Source organism: Glycine max, chromosome 20 (assembly GCF_000004515.6).
Source record: "Glycine max cultivar Williams 82 chromosome 20, Glycine_max_v4.0, whole genome shotgun sequence".
Taxonomy (NCBI): Eukaryota; Viridiplantae; Streptophyta; class Magnoliopsida; order Fabales; family Fabaceae; genus Glycine; species Glycine max.
In genome coordinates this window covers 36,676,629-36,695,297 of record NC_038256.2, presented here as the reverse complement: position 1 = coordinate 36,695,297, position 18,669 = coordinate 36,676,629, and the positions used below count along the sequence as shown (strand labels likewise).

The 18,669-nt window shown below is 31.8% G+C and overlaps 2 protein-coding genes and 1 long non-coding RNA gene across 4 annotated transcripts; 2 read left to right on the top strand and 1 right to left on the bottom strand.

The window, feature by feature from the left end:
• Positions 1 to 85: 85 nt before the first annotated feature.
• Positions 86 to 6,397, bottom strand: PDIQ-1A (protein disulfide family pdiq-1a). Of its 2 annotated transcripts, none has more exons than XM_006605261.4 (12): positions 5,770 to 6,397; positions 4,768 to 4,792; positions 4,584 to 4,676; positions 4,277 to 4,458; positions 3,893 to 3,962; positions 3,736 to 3,804; positions 3,584 to 3,657; positions 3,349 to 3,493; positions 2,078 to 2,118; positions 1,141 to 1,287; positions 623 to 1,057; positions 86 to 423 (listed from the first exon to the last, which is right to left on the bottom strand). In XM_006605261.4, the coding sequence occupies exons 1-12, from the start codon at positions 6,000 to 6,002 to the stop codon at positions 402 to 404; spliced, it is 1,536 nt and encodes a 511-aa protein (XP_006605324.1). In that variant the 5' UTR covers positions 6,003 to 6,397; the 3' UTR covers positions 86 to 401.
• A 2,201-nt stretch (positions 6,398 to 8,598) lies between these two features.
• Positions 8,599 to 12,250, top strand: LOC100793226 (repressor of RNA polymerase III transcription MAF1 homolog). The gene is made up of 11 exons (XM_003555891.5): positions 8,599 to 8,806; positions 9,007 to 9,117; positions 9,199 to 9,269; positions 9,373 to 9,422; positions 9,760 to 9,833; positions 9,926 to 9,988; positions 10,332 to 10,419; positions 11,412 to 11,474; positions 11,546 to 11,628; positions 11,732 to 11,803; positions 11,892 to 12,250. The coding sequence occupies exons 2-11, from the start codon at positions 9,086 to 9,088 to the stop codon at positions 11,971 to 11,973; spliced, it is 678 nt and encodes a 225-aa protein (XP_003555939.1). The 5' UTR covers positions 8,599 to 8,806; positions 9,007 to 9,085; the 3' UTR covers positions 11,974 to 12,250.
• Positions 12,251 to 15,807: 3,557 nt separating this feature from the next.
• LOC121174289 (uncharacterized) lies at positions 15,808 to 16,504 on the top strand. Its single transcript, XR_005890280.1, has 2 exons — positions 15,808 to 15,972; positions 16,218 to 16,504. It is a non-coding gene; the product is annotated as an uncharacterized lncRNA (long non-coding RNA).
• Positions 16,505 to 18,669: the final 2,165 nt, after the last annotated feature.

Sequence of the window (18,669 nt, the reverse complement as noted above, 5' to 3'; positions counted from 1 at the left end):
GGAACTAATAAAATTTAATTAAATTAATCCGCAGGAATCTTTTAGAAAACTCAACCGAACCATTGAGACCCATCAAATAAAAATCTTTTAGCTTATACAGTTACTTTGATATTGAAAAAATAATCCCAAATTACAAAACAAAAATGTTACATGCCATGTCCTCCTTTCCCCCAAATTCCTAGGCTGTATAGTAGATGCGAACTCAACGCCAAAAAAGTGAAAGAAAATAGCACAGATCAGTAATGGTCTCCAAATCAAGAATTGTATTCTGTACATTTTTCTATTCAGGATAGATTCAAAAAGGAACTTTGGCAAGGCTCTTTGGAGTGAGACCATAATAATTGGTTGCCTATGAAAGCTGCTATGCACCTCATGCCTTGAAGTGTACTTGTCTCCAATTCCTACTTCCACGTTCTTCTAGGCCTGAAACATTATGCAAACAAAACAAAACAAAAATAAGTTATTAATAAGAAGAGTCTCTCAACAGCTCAAGAACACAATCTCTCTCTCCTTTTACCCCCCCTTTTAATTCTTCAGGACCCAGTCATTAGTTAATTTTGAAAGAGTTCATTACCCTCCTAATTATCAAATGTTCTTTAGAGAGTGTAGGTGGTGAAAATACTTCCGACTCTTTTGCTGCGAACGCCAGTAGCAAGCAAGTGCTCCAAAAGCACAGCTAGCAACAGCAATAGCCAAAGCAGCTCCCACAGGCACCACAATTGCATTAGTTGCTACTATTAAATCTTCAACAGCTCCTTCACTTCCGTCATTTCCGACAATACTCTTGTCCTTGTACAGAGACGCTAGTGTTTTACTGTAGTAATCAGCCAAGAACTTAAAGACCTCATCTTGGTTCCATTCAATTTTGTTGTTCCTCTGGTCAACACTTAGGTAACAGGAAGAGCAAAGCTGCTTCGGTGGCCAAATTGTCTTTGGGAATTTGGGGTCAGCAGTGCCTAGGGATGCTTCTTCTTTCATCAATCTTTCGTTTACCTTGTTATGGGAACTCCACAACCAGAGAGCAAAGTCACGGGCTTTGTTGAAAGGACTAGAAACGCTGAAAATTGAATTCAAAATTAGAAGAGTCAAAAGAAAAGGACCTTGAATGATGTTGGCACTAGTAATTATCAATTCCCTTACCTTGAACACATCTTGTAGAAATGTTGTCGGCATTCCTCACAGATGAAGAAGTTGTGAACAAAATCACATATTGCATTAAATGTAAACTGACTCTCTCCATCATCAATCCTCACAGAGAGTGAATGCAGAAGAACCCATAAACCACAACTGGAATAACAGAGATAAGACAGAGTATCCAGTTAAGATATGTCATGGAGATGGTTTGCAGAAATGTTTTAAAATCAGATTGATCAGGGCCAGTAACTATATATATTTTTAATATTATATAATATATTATGTTATAAACAACACAACCATAAAAAATAAAGTTAGGTAAAATGTTAAATTAGCATGAAATAACCATATTATATGGCCTATAAGATAAACAAAATCAATAAGAAGCTAAAGAATATCAACCCATAAGTAAACATCATATACAAGGACCTCCGTAACATGGCATTTTAATTTTAATTTTTTATTAGTAGGAACTGAGCTCAGGTACTAGGGAGTTTACAGACACTGCTTCAACAAATTGAGGTAGACCCCTTGGTACTTGGTATTTTATATGACAAACAATAGTTCTAGTTGAATTAAAAAAATACAGTTCAAACAAGTTCATGACTGGTCAAATTAACAAATTTTGATTAAATGGACAAAACACCTGACAAATTCACCGGTTTTTCGGTTGAATCAGCTGGTCCAATCCATTTTGCAATCAATGATTTGCAGTCAATGCACAATCTAAGGTTTACTTAGGTGGGTCTTCATCCTTTGTATATACACATTTCTTTGCATACAAAAATAGTCACAAATCAGAATATTCGTATATGATAGGAGGGAAACTACTCAGTGGGATACCAACTTAATTTTTAAATGAAAACAAGGGTAGTTGATATGAGGAAGTTGAATGAGTTTATTGGATATGGAACAAGACAAAACATGGAAGGTAAAGTATTACCTAAAGCCTCTGGTTTCATTCTTACTGCCACGACAAAACATCTGCAAAAGAAAAGTCAAAATAAATCAAAAACAATCAGGAATGTTCTCACACTAAGAAAATTCAAATTTTATTGAATGTAGGCAACATAAGATTAGAAAAAGAGAATACAACTAGGCCAATTTTATTTTTCTTAATGATTACAAGATGACTACATTATCGACAATTATATGATTCTTTGTAGGGGGTAATTGCCAAGCTGGAATGCAGTTTGTTCATTTACAAGAAATGAGCAGTTAACAACAGAATCTTACAGATGGGGAAGTTTGACATAGAAGCATATGCATTCATTTTACAGTTATATAGTGTATGTGGAGATGAATGCCTATATTTTCCAGGGTTTTTCCTTACATTTGTTACACACACAAAAAAAAAGGTGAAAGTTTTCCACATAAAAGCATCATATGCAGCCCTATGGTGTAGTTGGGGAGGGATACCCCATGTTTTCCAGGTTTGTCCCTTACATTTGTTACATGATATGAAAATGTTTTGGCCTTCTCAAGATTTTTTCAAGGGAATTTTTGCGACTGAAATGCAAAGAAATTGGACACTTTGGTTGTATTTTTCACCTACTTTGGCTCACTGCTCTCCTTTTCTTTTTAGGAGACCTTAGACAAACTTTCATCTTCTTCTCTCTCCCTCTCTGTGTGCTGACCAGGATCGGATGATGATAGGAACTTAATTTACTTTAGATTAACAGAGGAAATACTCAGAGAACAGTGCTCTGATCACAAGATGCAAAAAGTATAGAAAGCAAATCAGAGAAGGAAAAGTTCTCTGCATGTGGCAACAGCCACCCACAACTACCCAAAGGATTGCCTACCTCTCATAGGAAATCCTTGGGGACAAATCATGACATACACACAAGTATACAAAATAGAATGGTTCATTGACATTAAAAATTATTTATTTTCACAAAAATAGGAGGTCTGCTTGCAAATGTTTCATAACAACTAACAAGTAATGATATGAGATCCAACTCTCAGTAACAATTCAGCTATAACATAAAGTGCGAACTTCCATAAAAGAATAGACTATTCATAACTTCAGGTTACTGAGAATAGACCTTTCAAAGATTCATCTGATAACAGTAGCAGGCGGAAAAAAAGTGCACAAAATTTGAGTGTTAACTATATTATAGATGTTAGACATTAGGTAGTATAAATACAAAAGCCAACAGAAGTACATTACAGAAATGTCTGAAATGTTTAATACAAGTATTGAGATCCTACCCAGTATCCTCGAGGCACATCTTTTCCACAAATCTTTAGGTTCCTAACTGAACTCTTGTCATCTTCCTGCTTATTAGTTGACCAAAAATCTGTTGGGTACAAGTCATCAAAGCTCACAAGAAATTCAGCAGTACCCTTCCGGCATCTGAAAAAAAAGCATACGACAGAAAAAAATGACAATAAATACAGGGCAGAGAAGAAAGGATCAGACCAATCAGTAAAAGGTTGATCTTACCTCCTAGAAGGATGATGGGCTGCTAAAAGCTGAAGAAACTTTATAAGTGAAGTACGAGTTCCTGGTTTTATCATCTGCCAAACAGAAAGTATTTGTACTATCATCCAAAACAATGATCACAAAAGGCAAGTCAGGGAAAATAAATAATCTACCTTGTGCTCTAGGATAATGTCAAAAGCTGTAGAAGTTGCCTCTTCGACATCATAGATAGCTCTTGCAATCTATCCAAGTCATGCATACCATATATGTCAGTACCTTCAAATATAAAATGAAAGGAAATCAAATATGTGGGGATGTGAAGAAAAGGACCTGTCCGGGGTCTGATACATTGGATGAAAGAAGCTCATTTTGAAATTTCTGATCATCCAGGCCAAATGAACTGCGACATATGAACATTATAAGTTGCACACAATTTCCATCAGATTTAAGCAAAAATATATGATGGCAATTTTCAGGTTTCATAAGAGGCAACTGAAACGCTTCCTCATAATTCTAGACTATTGCACTTGGAACTTTAATTTTTCCATAGTACCTATTGCCTAGTTTTAGTCCATTATGTGCCTACAATGTTGATAACCCGAATACATATACATATACATATACATATACATATACATATACATCATCTGGTTTAAATAAAATATTCACCTACCATTTCATAAATGTATCAACAATGAATTTTATACCTCATACCTGCCTAATTGCTTGTTGATCCAATTAAGCAACCGATCAGCTGTGCGTGCATCATCAATCACACGTATATCACTTTTCTCTTGTTTAGGTTCCCAACCAGCACCAACAAATTTTGAAGGAGGGCCCCAAAAAAGCATAGGATAATGACCAACAGAAAACTTATCACATAGCTTAGTATTTATCTGTGCTGCCAAAAAATTGAACAGAAAGGTACCAATCATCAGGGCATATTCAGTATAAAGTATAAGCATTAAACCTCACCATAAGTCCTTATCCTTATTAAGAAACTAAGATAAGATGCACGCACCTTTGATGCACAATCTACCCTTGTCATTAATATGATTCCTGGATGCACTGCATCAGGCCCATTAAACAATCTAGCAACCTTTTCGTAGTGAGGCTGCATTAAAATTTCAGTGAGATAGTAATGAGGAGTTGAAATGTTCATTGAAAACAAAAAAAAAATAATTATACATTTTAGCAAATAATACCTTATAATTCCTGCACGCAGGGCACCTGAAAGAGAAGAAAGGGTCACAACAGAAATGAGAATTTCTTATACTCATTTCATTCTTAAAGATGAATGAGAAGGAATAAAAAAAATAACAAAAATTAATCCACATGTTTAAAATAATCCAATTATCTGACTATAAGAAGATATATTTAAAACTATAATTAAAAATGGCTTTATTCAAAATATATCATGCCAACATTACTTCAGAAGAGTGCTGCAAGAATATAAGTAATTTAGCAAACATAAAAACATAATGTATTTGATCAATTAAAAAAATTCTATGCAGGTTTCGCAGAGCGTCCTTTTCTGTCAATCTGTCATATTTTAGACTTTGTAACTATTTCATCATAACCAGGCTTCATTCATGACAGCCCTATCATTAAGATTTTCCTAAGGCAAGAAACCGAGCTGTCTTAAGTTAACACATACCTATAGAAAAGTTAAAGGAGAAAGTTTCTGAAAAAGTTGAGGTGCATAGATTAATTTAATTTCAGAGAAATAATCCCATACTTTATTTTATTGCCATTTCTTCTCCTACAAGTGCTTGTTAAGAAGTTTATTCAAATTAACTAGCAGAGGTGTGAAAGAGGAAGAAACAAAGTGAATGGAACAAAAAAATGCCATTTTCAAGTGAAGTCTTGATACTATACCACACACTGTATTATGCTTTTTTTAACCCTTTACTGCTCATAGCATCAATTGCAAAAACAAACCATTAGCTCCCCTGACTGTTTTTCCCTACAGCTCCACTTACCTTAACTGGTCTCACTACTATTACTGCAGATCCAATTTGCAGATCAAAGGGCATTCTCTCTTTCGTCAAATCACCCAAAACAAAAAACTAAATAAATAAAACTCCTACCCTCTAAGTAAAATCAATAAAAACCCGAACTTTATAACACCCGGAAGAGAGTTTAAACAATCCGACGACTCGAAACACATAAAATACAACAACTTTGCAGAAATCATTAGAACTAACCAATGGGCAAAGAATTCAACGACGGCGAAAGTAGCAGGGGTCTCTTTAAGAACGGCATCGAAATTCGTGGCGTTCAGCTCAACGGCATAATCGGGATGATCTCCACCACTTTTGCCATTGTCGCTAACCTCTCGAAGGATCGAACGGCGCGACGCGAAGGAAGAAGACGACAAAGTCGCAGAGCAGCACACAGAAAGAATGCACAGAAAGAGACCCAAATGTAAATACATCATCCCAGAAATGGAAAACGGGGCGGATCAAAGGGGATAGAGGATTAGGGTTTTGAAGGATATTGGCCGAAAATTGAAGAGAAGCGAGATTTTTGAAAGTGAGGTGGAGAGAGAAATGGATCTGTTACTTACAGTTTTCTTTTTTTCTTTAGTTTATTGGGAGAGATAGAGGGGTTTAGTTGAAACTGCAAGTAGCTGTGTGTGCATATGAGATTGGATTTGATGGGTGTTGTTGGGAAGGGAAAGGTGAACCAGAAAAGGGTGAGAATTACGTTTGCATAAGCTTTGCTTCGGATCGGAGATGGCGGAAACACATCTCTCGACACCAAACCTTGAATCACTCCCTCTTTCCTCTGTCGCCTATGTTTTTTTTTTTTTTCCCCATCAAACATCAAATATTTTTAAAAAATAATAATATAAACTTAATTAAAATATAAAAATGTTAACGTCATTCTATAATAAATATTTTTTTATTATTTTTCTTGAATCTTCGAAGAGTAAAAAAGTATTGATTTTTAATTATACCTAGCTCTTCTTTGAATAGAAAATATAATTATTCCTCTTCAATTTTTCAATCTAAGTACAGGACAATATACTTTCTCAAAAACAAAAAAAGACAAGATATACTTTGATATTTTAAAATATTTTTTACTTAAAAAATTCTTTCAATTCAGATAATATTCATCCGACCATAAATCAACATATATAATAAGTTTTAATATTAATTAATAATATTTTTTTACATTAAAAATACATAACCAAGACGTCTAAGTTATCAAAAACTCTCCTTACACAATCTTCTGCTCTCCAATAAAATAAAAATTGAGTTAGATGAGATAAGATGTTGAATAAGGGTAGTAGTAAGAACTTTGTTTTTGCTTAAATAAAACTTTCCTTATTATTAACTCTTCTCTTGTGTGCACAACATTGTTTCACTCCCCCACTCCTTCAAAATTTAAACAAAACTATTTAGTGTTGGGTAGGCAAAAAGTTTTTAATTTCTTAAGAATTTTAATGTGAAAAATTATGATTCTTATGTTTAGTATGTAATTAATAAGAAAAGATTGTCAAAAATTATGATTTCTGATAATCAATTTTAGTTTACTTTTTCCCAAAAATACTTTCAAGAAAAAGATCGAGAATACAACTTTTTCGAGTGAAAGAAAAAGTTTTAGTCACGTATTTTATATAAATTTTTAATTCTCATAAAACATATTAAGATAAATTAAAAGTATTTTATACGTTCACACAAATCATAATTTCTAAAATTGATTTTCTCATAAATCATGCTTTTTGAGTGTGAACAAACATATCATCTATCAAATATTTCCTTATCATTTTTCTTCAATTGGGTGTTCAACATTATCTAAAAACACTTCTAAAAGAAAAAAATAAGTAAAAAAATGAAATTAACTTTTTAATTAGCTGAAATTAACTTTCCATTAATCAATTTATAGATATCTTTTCATCTTTTAAACAAACTATATAAACTGATTTTTACAAATTAACTAATAAAAAACTTTGTTAACTAATTTTAGCCTATAAAAAAACTCATTTTATTTTTTTATTCTTATTTTTTTATAAAGGTGTTTATAGAAAAACTTCCATCCAAACATACCCTCAACTAAGAAAGAACAATTGTGACAAATAGATTGCACATTTGATTTCCTTTCCTTTCCCTATTTCTTTTATAACTCGTTGAAAGATTCTTAAAATTTACCTTTTATTTGTTGATTATTTAGTAAAATAACCATTTTCCTCTTTAGTTTTTATTCGACTCATCATTAAGTGTATTGGCGTAAGCATCTTTTATGTTATGGAGTGCCATAGTTATGTATGTATAATTGTGTATTTGGTGTAAGAACCCTCCGATATTAACTATATTTTGTAACGTCTAGATTAAACATTTGACTAGTTTGCCTTCTAACACCTTCTCCACCATTTATTACAGAATTACAATCCTAGAACTGACTTTAAGAATTTTAATACTATTTCGAACTTACAATCAAATTTGAGGCAAATTGTATTGAAATGGTTAAGCTTAATGACATTTTTAGTTTATTAGTTATTTTAATTATAGAATTTTGGCCTCCTAAATTTCATTAGTGTGAATTAGGTCCTTCAAATATTCTAATTATGTAATTTTAGTTCCTCCGTCAATAATTTTGGCCCCTACCTCAGTTCAATATTTATAATGGATTTTGATTTTCATTAAGAAAAACAAATAGAAATTTAAAGAATCAATTGATAAAAATAATAACTCAAGGACCTAATAAAAAGATGTTAAATAGTTTAAGGACCCATAGAGTTTTTTTGTTTTTCTTTTTTGTGAAGGTAGAATTTTTTTGTTTATGACCTATAGAATAATTTAACCATATAAAAATTCTTTACTCTAAGTGTATTTTAATTAAATTAAAAAGAATCATGATTGGTTTAGATAGGCTAGTTGCCGCTGGGGGGTTGCCCTATATGAAGTGGTCCACGCCTAAAAGTCCATTTGTTGGACTTATGATCATCCGATGAATTGGGCTGGGCTTTCCCCATGTTGGCCCATTTACTGCTACTTCTCTAAAGTCTCAGCTAACATCATGCCTACCTCAAGATTTTATTCTCGAACGTCCACCAACCTCAATTTCAATCTCATCCACATCTCAAAATCTCAAATCAAAAATCGAATATTCGAATTTCACCGCTTCGAAACCCTTTCTTTATCGCCAGAAAATTTTCAAACCCTAAAATCCGAATTTCGCTGATGATCTTTCCTAATCGTCATCATACCAAACAATTTTTCTTCATATCTGTCTCCGGTACTTTCCTTTTTCTGTCTTGTTCCCATTCCTGTTCGGATTTTCTTTCTTTTTAACATGCTTTGGATTCCTAATTTTGACTTTGACCCGTTGTACGAATTTAATGGTTTTTGTGACGCTCTTTCACGTATAGCCAATGCTTGAACGTCTTGAATTGTTTCGGACTGTTCGCAATTTCTGATAGCGCTATAATCTTGTAGGGAGAGTCGCTTTGACGGGAAACAAGGGTTTTCGCTGCAATTCTAATCGGTCAAATTGGAATCGTCGGATCAATTTGTCATGAAGTTCCTGGAGTGTTCTGCTTTAGATCGGTATTTTTAATTTCAAGCGAAGTTGAATTGAATTATGTTGAATAATTTGGGTATATGATAGTCTCGTAAAAACGTTTTCAGGCTTAATGATTTCTTGGGTAATTTGAATCTGGGAGAACGTACTATCAAAGGATGCCTTGAAGCTTATAGTTGTAAGGAGGAACAAGTGAATTGCTTTTTTTTTTTTTTTTATGTTGGTTTTGGTTGGGGTAGTAATTAACAAATTCTAGTGTCTTTTTTTTTTTCTTTCTATAGGCAAACATGCTGGATCGGATAAAAAACTCTCCATCAGTTTGGAGACAGAGGTAGATTGATGCAAATATATATTGCATCTCTCACTTCACTGTAAACTTTGCTCTACAAGCTTTTTTTTTGTATTTTAGAAGTAGAATTAAGTATATAATTAATTCACAATCTTTTAGACTTTTTTTTTTCTTTTTGTTCTAATAACATGTCTTCCTAGTTAAGCAAAAGTTCCCTTCTCACATCCGTTAATTGCCAGAAAATATCACACGCATCATGTGAAAAGAAAAAAACAATTGATGCACGAAGCCACAATTTATTTATTTAAACTTTTCTATACTTGATCATGGAATAAGCCCTCCAATTGATTAATTATTATTTGAACCTTTTCAATTTCAGATTCTTGATTATCTTGGGAAATCATCCGACACTGATTCCTCCTCACCAGATCAAACCTTCTTAACCAGAACCAGGTGGCCTTTACTATCTAGATAGGTTCAGGAAAGTGAAAATCAGCCCTGAAGTCTCTTTTAAATGTTTTCATTTTTTTGTTCTTTCATTCCAGCCGAAAGACATTGGTTTACCTGGTTCTAACCCTGTATCACATGTATCCCGATTATGACTTCAGGTACCTCAGTATCTTATGTTGCATCATAGATATTTCTCTATTATTATCTATATTATAATATTATAAAAAAGGAGGATTATGGGTAATGCTACTGTCAGCTTTGTTGGCGACATGGCAACCCACTATATAATCCTTTTTTTGTTGTGTTGGGAGTGTTGTCAAAAAGGCTTGACAGACAGTTCAGAAAACTGTTGCTCTAGAAGCTGAGAGTTCAAGTCTCTCCATTTCCCAAGTTTTCTTGTCATTTAAGTGTTTGAACAGTTTTGCTTTAACTTTGTGATTATGCTGGAATATGCTTATGTTTTTTTTCCCTATAATACCATACACGTGTAATGGTTTTTAGTGCAGTTAAGGCTCACCAGTTTTTCACAGAGGAATCACGGGACAGCTTTAAGCAGATTTTTGATACCTACATGCATGAAGCTTCCAAGGTGCTACTATTGTCTATGTCTTGTTTTAAGAATTTTTTTTATTGTTTGCATTATCCATTTGCCCCTTAGGTGTTTGATATGCTGAAATCTCATAGGCATCTTGGATGTCTTGGCATAAGATTATTTGGGTATATAATTTGTTGGTATTAACTACTTCGGAGTCCCATATTTGGTATGATTCCCAGGCATGATTGGACTTAATAGTCTCATGCATTTTCAATTTCTAACATTACTTGTAGGGTTTAGGTAGGGAAGGAGAAGAAAGAGAAAAAGACTCTGAATAATATTATTATGATATTGTATATAGAAAGTGAAATAAAATACAAACACTGACCGAACCCTATTTATATTATTTCTAGACACTTAATCCTAAATTTCTAATTAAATTAAATAAGGAAACAAAGCATGAATTATAACGAAATGTGGAGACCACAACTAAGGGTGTGTTTGATACACAATAAGGCACATAAAAAAGATAATCCTTATTCTTATTAATACTAGATTCCTAATCTTAATCAAATCAGGAAACAAATGTTGACATATGGAACGAATTTTAAGAGATTATCCTTAGGAGAATTTCAAACATACTCTCAAACACTCTGGAGTTTTTGTAAGTTGTAACTGTCCACATTTAATTTTGTAAATTTTTCTTCAAATCCAACATCTTATATATGGTTATGCTGTTGCACATGTTATGTTCTTACCTGAGTGGTTTACTACTCAGACTATAGTAGAAGTAGAACTTCTCCATCACCAGGTATCTTAAGATTCTCACGGATTGAAAAAGGCATAATGTATCCCCCTACAATGAAAACATATTGAGAGTAATTGAGATGTTTGACATTGACAGTAATGTGAAACGATATTCTACATATCTCATTCTGTCTGTGGCTCTTTTGTTGCCAAAAATTAGTATATGTTACTTGATAATAATGATCAGTTTTCCTGCAGCGAGTTTCTTAACCAAGGTTTTGGTTGACTTGTCTATGCAGGAATGGGCTGAAACTGTTGGGGGTGCTTCTTTGCTGGACACCTTGTTCAAGGCCCTTGATGAGGTATGGTTTCCTTAAAATGTGAATTATATTAGAGATATCAAGATGCACTTCTGTGATACCTTGTGGTGCAGGTGGTGAAGTTAGTGGATTGTGATATTTACGGTTATGTCCCTGATTTTGAAGCAGATCCATTACTAGAGAGTGGAGGAACAATGTAAAGTTATCTTTATCACATAAACATAAAAGTTAAAATTGTTATGAACATCATTTTTCCTATTATAGGTTATTCCAATAACTGTCTTTTCTATTTGCTACAGATGGTCCTTTAATTTCTTGTTTTACAATAGAAAGCTTAAGCGGATTGTATCTTTTCGATTCAGTTGTTTTAGGTGAGTTGGAAATTTCATAATCTCTTTTTCTTAATCTACTTCTTGGTTGCATCTATATTCATCCCTAGCACGATGCTATTTGTGGCAGTAACTTGATTGCTGACGGACTGCTTATTGATGATATACACAATGAGTACGATGAAGAGATATTTGCTGACATGGATATATGAGTCGCTTCTACCTCGATTAGTTAGCATATGAAGACTTCTGATCCTCCCATGTGTAGTTCTGTAATATAAGATGGTTTCAGATGCGTAGTTCTGTATATCAAAGACCGTTTCAGTGTGGCCTGAGTCGTAGATATAGCATATGTATCCGATCCGTATCAATATAGTAGATTTAACATCTGTATCTTCCTCCTATGCACATCGTAGGTTTGGATTCTGTATCATACTCGACTGTTAGGACACACCTCTGGTGTAATATTATCAAAAAACATATTTGAAATTGGTAGAGTATTGTTACATTCATCTGAAAATGATGCTTCTTTTCCTCCGTAATTTTGTTTCCGGAGGGTTAAGGCAAGGGTGCCCCGAGCCACACAGAATTTATTGATCAATAGTTACATTTCTAGCATCTTTGATGCCCGACTAAAGGCAAGACTATGGATTTCCTTAGAGCTAGGCTTTTTTCACGTTGTTTATATGCCACTTTTGCAACTCGGAGGAAACAAAATTTTGAAGTTTATCCTCCCCCCAGATTATTTAATGGTTTAATATCGTAATGTATTTAAAATCCGGCCATGCTTTTTTGATTCAGTTTTCTCATATGAATGCCAAAGAAAATGGTGACAGGGAGCAGGAAAAAACAAATGATGAAATGGTGTGAGCCGCGTATTTTATTTAACTCTTGCTCTTTACACCCTCATTTTTTTAAGTACACCAATGTATTCTCTTTTTGCCTTCAATTACCCATTATACCCTTTTTGTTAAACAAGTACACCTCTTTTGCCTTTTGGAAATGTATCTGTGAAGTTACATTTAATCTTATCATTCATGTTCTTTACGTTTTATTTAAAATCTTATTTTCATCTATTTTTTTTAAATCCTAATTTTAAACTATCTATATCATATATTGTATTTTCATCATTGTTATATAATATTTTGTGTTTTTCTTTATATGACATTGCGTTTTTAAGATATGTTTATCACTAATTTTATATATTATATACCTTAATTACAAAGCAAAGCTTTTAACAATGGTATCTTTCCTTTAAGTGTGTTCATTCATTTTCTAATTCAAGTCTACATCAATGGTTTAGTGTCACATGAAGTTAGTGATGAATGTACCTTAAAATGAATTGTTACATGAAAGAAAATATAAAATATTGTATAATAATAATAAAAATATAGTATTATATAATGAATATATGATGAAGATAGTTTAAATTTGAGTTTAAAAAATAATAAAGATAAGTGAAATTAAGATTTTAGATAGGATTTAAAGAACATAATGATAGGATAAAAATAAGAGTATAAAATAAATGTTTATCATTTTTTTTATTAATCATTTTAATTCTTACGTGATATTTTATTGAAAAATATATATCTATTTCGGAAGTATATCTCTAGAATTATGAATCTTAGTTTTAGAGATACATTTTCAAAATAAATATATGTAATTTCAAAAATATATTTATGAAAAGTAAAGGGTGTATTTCTTTAAGAAAAAGGTTATAATGGGTAACTGAGAGATAGAGAGGGGTATGGGGTGTACTTAGTAAGAATAGAGGTGTAAATAGAAATTGCCTTTTATTTTGAGGTACAGAACTGTTTTCCCTATAAGTCTTTTATATACTGAAGAAACATATTGCTAAGTACCACTTTGATATAGTCGAGTGATAAAATAACCAGCACCAGAAATTAGCCTTCTCATCATTTCGTCTCAAATCTTTCTAATTTATCTGTTTTAATAACTGTCTGTTTATGAAACAATTATTAATCAAAGTATAAACATTTTATATTTTATCGATTTAATATTGGTTTACTCGTTTAGTTACATTTGTTGATATGAAGAAAAAAGTTCCATTAATGGTGGTATACGTGTCGTTCAGCCTAATTAGCTTAAGTGGAGGGGGAAAAAAGCAAAGAATATTTAACTAAGATATATGTTTTTGTCACCTTTTACATAATCATTTGAAAATAACAAGGGTTCTTTTATCTTTATTTTCCTTTTGCCTTTTTCTTCTGTTTCCATGATTAAGTCCCTACCACTTTGATACATTAAAGGATAAGATACGATTGTGAATTTGTCAAGGAATCTACCTGAGATGGACATTTTGGTGACTCTAGGTGCTCTTGTGTTGTGCCAACTAATCAGACTTAAACTGAATCTTATAGGAGGATTGTGCCTTGCTCTAATGGCATCGGCATGGTTAGTGGTTCGTGTCACCAGTGCAAATTTTCCAATTTTAACTTCGTATCTCTAATGGAAAATTTTGATGCCATGGCCAACTCTATTAATTGCCACGATTACGGGCAACGATTGCATGGTAGCCAGCTAGGCTATTTAAATAGCACCCAGTAAGCGTTATCTAAAAAAATAATTAATTAACATAAATTGAAAACTAGGCTCAAAAAGAAAAGTTGATCATTTGGATGACATAATTCCCAAACATTGTGTTTGATTAAAATAATTGATAAGTTAAAAAAAAAAATTAGAAAATTAGCTAAAGTTACTCTTGTAATATAAGTTAGAGTTTTAAGAATGAGACTTTCACTTTTCTCATTCTCTCAATTAAACATTTTTAATATTTTTTATGTACAATTTAGACACTATTTTCGTATAACTAGTAAAAATTTAAATAAAATGTTTTCAAATTTTTGTCCGACTCCTTTGTCTATATTATAAGAAAGGGAGCAATACAAGTTAAATTATTATATTTATATGATTATAATTAACATTTCATAAATTGAGTAATTATGTGGACTTTACTTTCGAACTTGTACATGATAATTAATTTGGACACGTTCACAAAGTAGAGAAGTAGCACTCAAATAAACTCGATCGTATTGGTGTCTGCGCGTATCTTCTTCATTATGTTTGTGTCTGCGTTGCATTAAATACAAGTAATAAATAAATAAATAACATATTCAAAACTGGTTGTAGGTTTGTGTCTGCGTGTATCTTCTTCATTGTATGAGTGTAACAACGATAAAAAAAATTATACCAGTGTGAGTGTAACTAGAGTTATATCTAACATTCAGTACATTTTTTAAAAATAGATGGCAAAGTGGAACACTAGGACTATTTTTTATTATTGATAATAATTTTATCGGATTCTGACAAAATTATCTATCTTAGCTAAAAAATACAAATACTCTATGAAAAAAAAGGCTTCATATGTGAAAATATGAAATTATTCTTGAGTCAAGACTTAAAGAGAAAAGGATTAGGCACATTAATGGTGGTAATGCATGGATGATTAGACAGTAATGATGGAATAATTAACCGTTGAAAATTTAATAAGTGATGTTTAAATTTTGTTTATTTTTCTTACAATAAACAATAACTTAATTCATTTTTCAAGTGAAAGAAAAACTTGAGAATAAAGTGCTAATGAATCAAAGTTTCAAATTATAATTTAAATTTTAAACTCAGATGACATGACAAATAAAATAATTAGCCCTACACACATGCATGTTATTATATATTTTTTGCATTACCTAAACAAAAGCAGCATTGACATGTAGCACGCATCAAACACATTAATACTCTTGATCATGTGATACTATATCAGATCTCATCATCATCTCAGTGATCTGTTTCTGTGCAAGATCTTAGGCTGTAATATAACATGGGTCAACAGGGTTGCCAAGTGTAAGTCCTCCAAACAATACACATGTCCTACTACTTTCTTCTTTTCCTTCTTGATTTCTTATTATAATCTTTAATCAAAGGCACGTCATGCTGGTAGCTGAAAGAGAATCATACATGTTCATATAAATTAATATTCAATGTGGCTACATTCACTACTAAATATTAGTGCTAATCAGGTTTTTTTTCGAGGCAGGTAGCAGATGACCCTTTATAAATCAAAAGAGAAACACCATTCGACATCATGGCTTGCTCTCTATCATCTTTCTGCACCTTAAACCAAGCTTTTTGCAGGCATAACAGCATCAAATACCCCAAAATAAGATTCCAAAGCTTTAGTGATCATGACAATGGTAATATATAGTCTAATGGATATTAAGAACAATAAGTGTGCACTAGAAGATGACTTTAATGTACTGAGGAATAGCTTAATTTCTTGACTTTCTTGCACAAGACAATCCTCTAATTAACTTTTTTTTTTCTCAACAAATATTCTTATCTTTCTGGTTTTAGCCTTCTCACTATCCAAAAACATGGTTGTTACAATAATTATTATACTTTTTGACTAATTTTCTCGGATGGATTATTGTTTTGGCAGGGAAGCGAGCAAACATTGTTGATGCAAACCTGAGCATCCTAAGGGAAAGAATTCAACAAGTGAGAAAGAGAGAGAGTCTCATACATACACGAGGGTGGAATTATAAGCATAGTTATGACCATAAGTACAAGAGAGATTCTATGATATCACAATCTGCAGAGATTATAGGTTTGTCATGCGGTGTAATTGGGCTTGTCTTTATCTTTTGTTCTCTTAGCATCTTCCTTCTGTCCCTCCTTGTATGCATATGATATTATGATATCTCTAAGAACCATATATCTCGTCAATAGCTTCTAGATTATTTGGATTCAAGGGTAGAATATACAATAAGAATTTAAATTGATAACCTAGAGTTGATACAATGATTTGATAACTTTCTTCGTAAATATATTTTTAAGAAAAAGAAAGTTAAGATTTTCACATAACCTCAAATCAATTTATGCATTTAATTTTTATAAAAGTTGTTTTCATTTAATTTCTTTAAAAATCTTATAAGGTACATAAATTAATTTTACTTTATATCAAAATTAATATATATAATTTTACCTTCTTTTTTGTTTTGTTTAAATTTATTTTTGATTCCTAAAATTTTATGATTGTAGTATTTTGTCTATTAAATTTTTTATTACACATTTAATCTTTCACTTTTTAAAAATTTAACAATTTTAATCTATCATTAGTTGATGTCTAATTGTTAATGTAAATTAATAAGACCGATATGCCATTAGTAGGCTTGGATGGACTTAAAAAAATAAAACTCATATAGAATATAGAATGATCCCATCCAATCCATATATCACACTTGATCTAGTGGATAAGGACAATTTTTTTCATTTCATTAGCTCTAATCATCACTAATATGTCATGTTAACAATTTTTGTTAAAAAAATTGATAATAGATTAATGATGGTTAAATTTGCTATTTTTTTTAAACATGCGGGACCTAATGTGTAATAAAATTTGTTGAGATTAGACGAAAATTACATAATCATCAAACTCTAGAGACTAAGCCTATTTTTTTTTCCAATATATAAACATTTATTAAAAAAATTATCCGAATAGTCGATATGTGGTTTGAAGTTAAGCCCAAAACTTGATACAATTTGAGATGTTCTAAAAAAGTTATACTCTTGTTTCGCATGGTCTGAACCACGAATAATATATAAGTAGTTCTCCACTCTAGGCCTGACTTTTGTTGTATTTTTCCTTTTTAAGAATAACCCAGTTATTTTTGTCGTTAATATCTTCAAATACAAGCTAGCTAGCTCACCTTTCCCATAATTAAGCAGCAGTTGTTTGAGTAAATAATAAATTTTCTAAAATTTACCTGCCTTCTCACACTTCTCTCTAAGAAATCAAGTTTTACAACCGTTGTTTAATTGTACGTAGAAGTAACTTAAGAAATACAATTTGTTTTATGAAACTTAAAATTCAATTAAAGGCTCTAAGGGAACATCAAACTATTTTATATTTCTAAATTAATTAGTCGCCGCCATACTGGTGATTAAGGTCTAATTAGGGCAAAGGATGCGCACTTATAATTACAACCTTGATGGGTTATTATACCGCAATAAAGAAATGCTTTGCAAATTGTTGATAACTCATAAGTAAAAAATGACATGTACCTACCTTAGCTGGCAGACAGGCGTAAACCAATCCTATCAAGCCAAATACACAGCATATGAATAATTTTTTTGTTTTAATAACTGAGTATAAGCATTCAAAAAGTGAGAAAGAGAGAGAGGCTAATGCATACACGTGGGTGGAATGGAATTATAAGCAGAGTTACATGATACAAGAGATCGAGATTCTATGATATCAGAATCTGCTGAGAATGAGATTATAGGTTTGGCATGCGTTGCAATTTTCTGTCCCTCCTTTATGTGTATATGTGCACATGATAACTATTAAAACCATATATATCCAGTCAAATAGCTTATAGATTATTTGGATTTGAGGGTAGATTATACTATATTTGATACAATGATTCTCGATGATTTTTTCAAAAGCATTAACAAGAAAAGAACAGAAAAAGTTAAAATAAGCTGAGGTTTTTACATAGTTCAAAATCAATAGTTGAATGAAATAATTTTTAGATTAATGTATTAAAAAATATTTTTTGCTAATTTAAAAAAATAAAATTAATCTCTAAAAAATATGAACCGTTAAATTGTTTAGACTCCCAATGATCTGACAATAGGAACAAATTCAAAAATGGATTGAGTAAGAATTTTCTTTTTCATCAATAAATGTTTGTGATTTGAATTGTCCGATGGAGGAAATCGAATCATCTTCAACTTTTTTTCTTCCTTTTTCCTTCATTTTTCACCAAGATCAACCTTTAAGTTTAGATCTCCTAATGAAAGAATAAGATTAAAATTAATAAAATATTTTTTAATACTCATATTGCATCGATAAAATATATATATTTGCCATACGATATAAAAGTAAG

Bases quoted from the DNA above. Each gene is read 5' to 3' on its own strand.
- PDIQ-1A (XM_006605261.4), bottom strand. From the start codon at position 6,002: ATGATGTATTTACATTTGGGTCTCTTTCTGTGCATTCTTTCTGTGTGC. The intron at 3,963-4,276 runs GTATGAGGTATA...CATATGTCGCAG, and splicing joins ATCAACAAGCAATTAGGCAG to TTCATTTGGCCTGGATGATC. The intron at 2,119-3,348 runs GTAGGATCTCAA...TTTCTTTTGCAG, and splicing joins ATGTGCCTCGAGGATACTGG to ATGTTTTGTCGTGGCAGTAA.
- LOC100793226 (XM_003555891.5), top strand. From the start codon at position 9,086: ATGAAGTTCCTGGAGTGTTCTGCTTTAGATCG. The intron at 9,423-9,759 runs GTAGATTGATGC...TTTCAATTTCAG, and splicing joins CCATCAGTTTGGAGACAGAG to ATTCTTGATTATCTTGGGAA. The intron at 10,420-11,411 runs GTGCTACTATTG...TTGTCTATGCAG, and splicing joins ACATGCATGAAGCTTCCAAG to GAATGGGCTGAAACTGTTGG.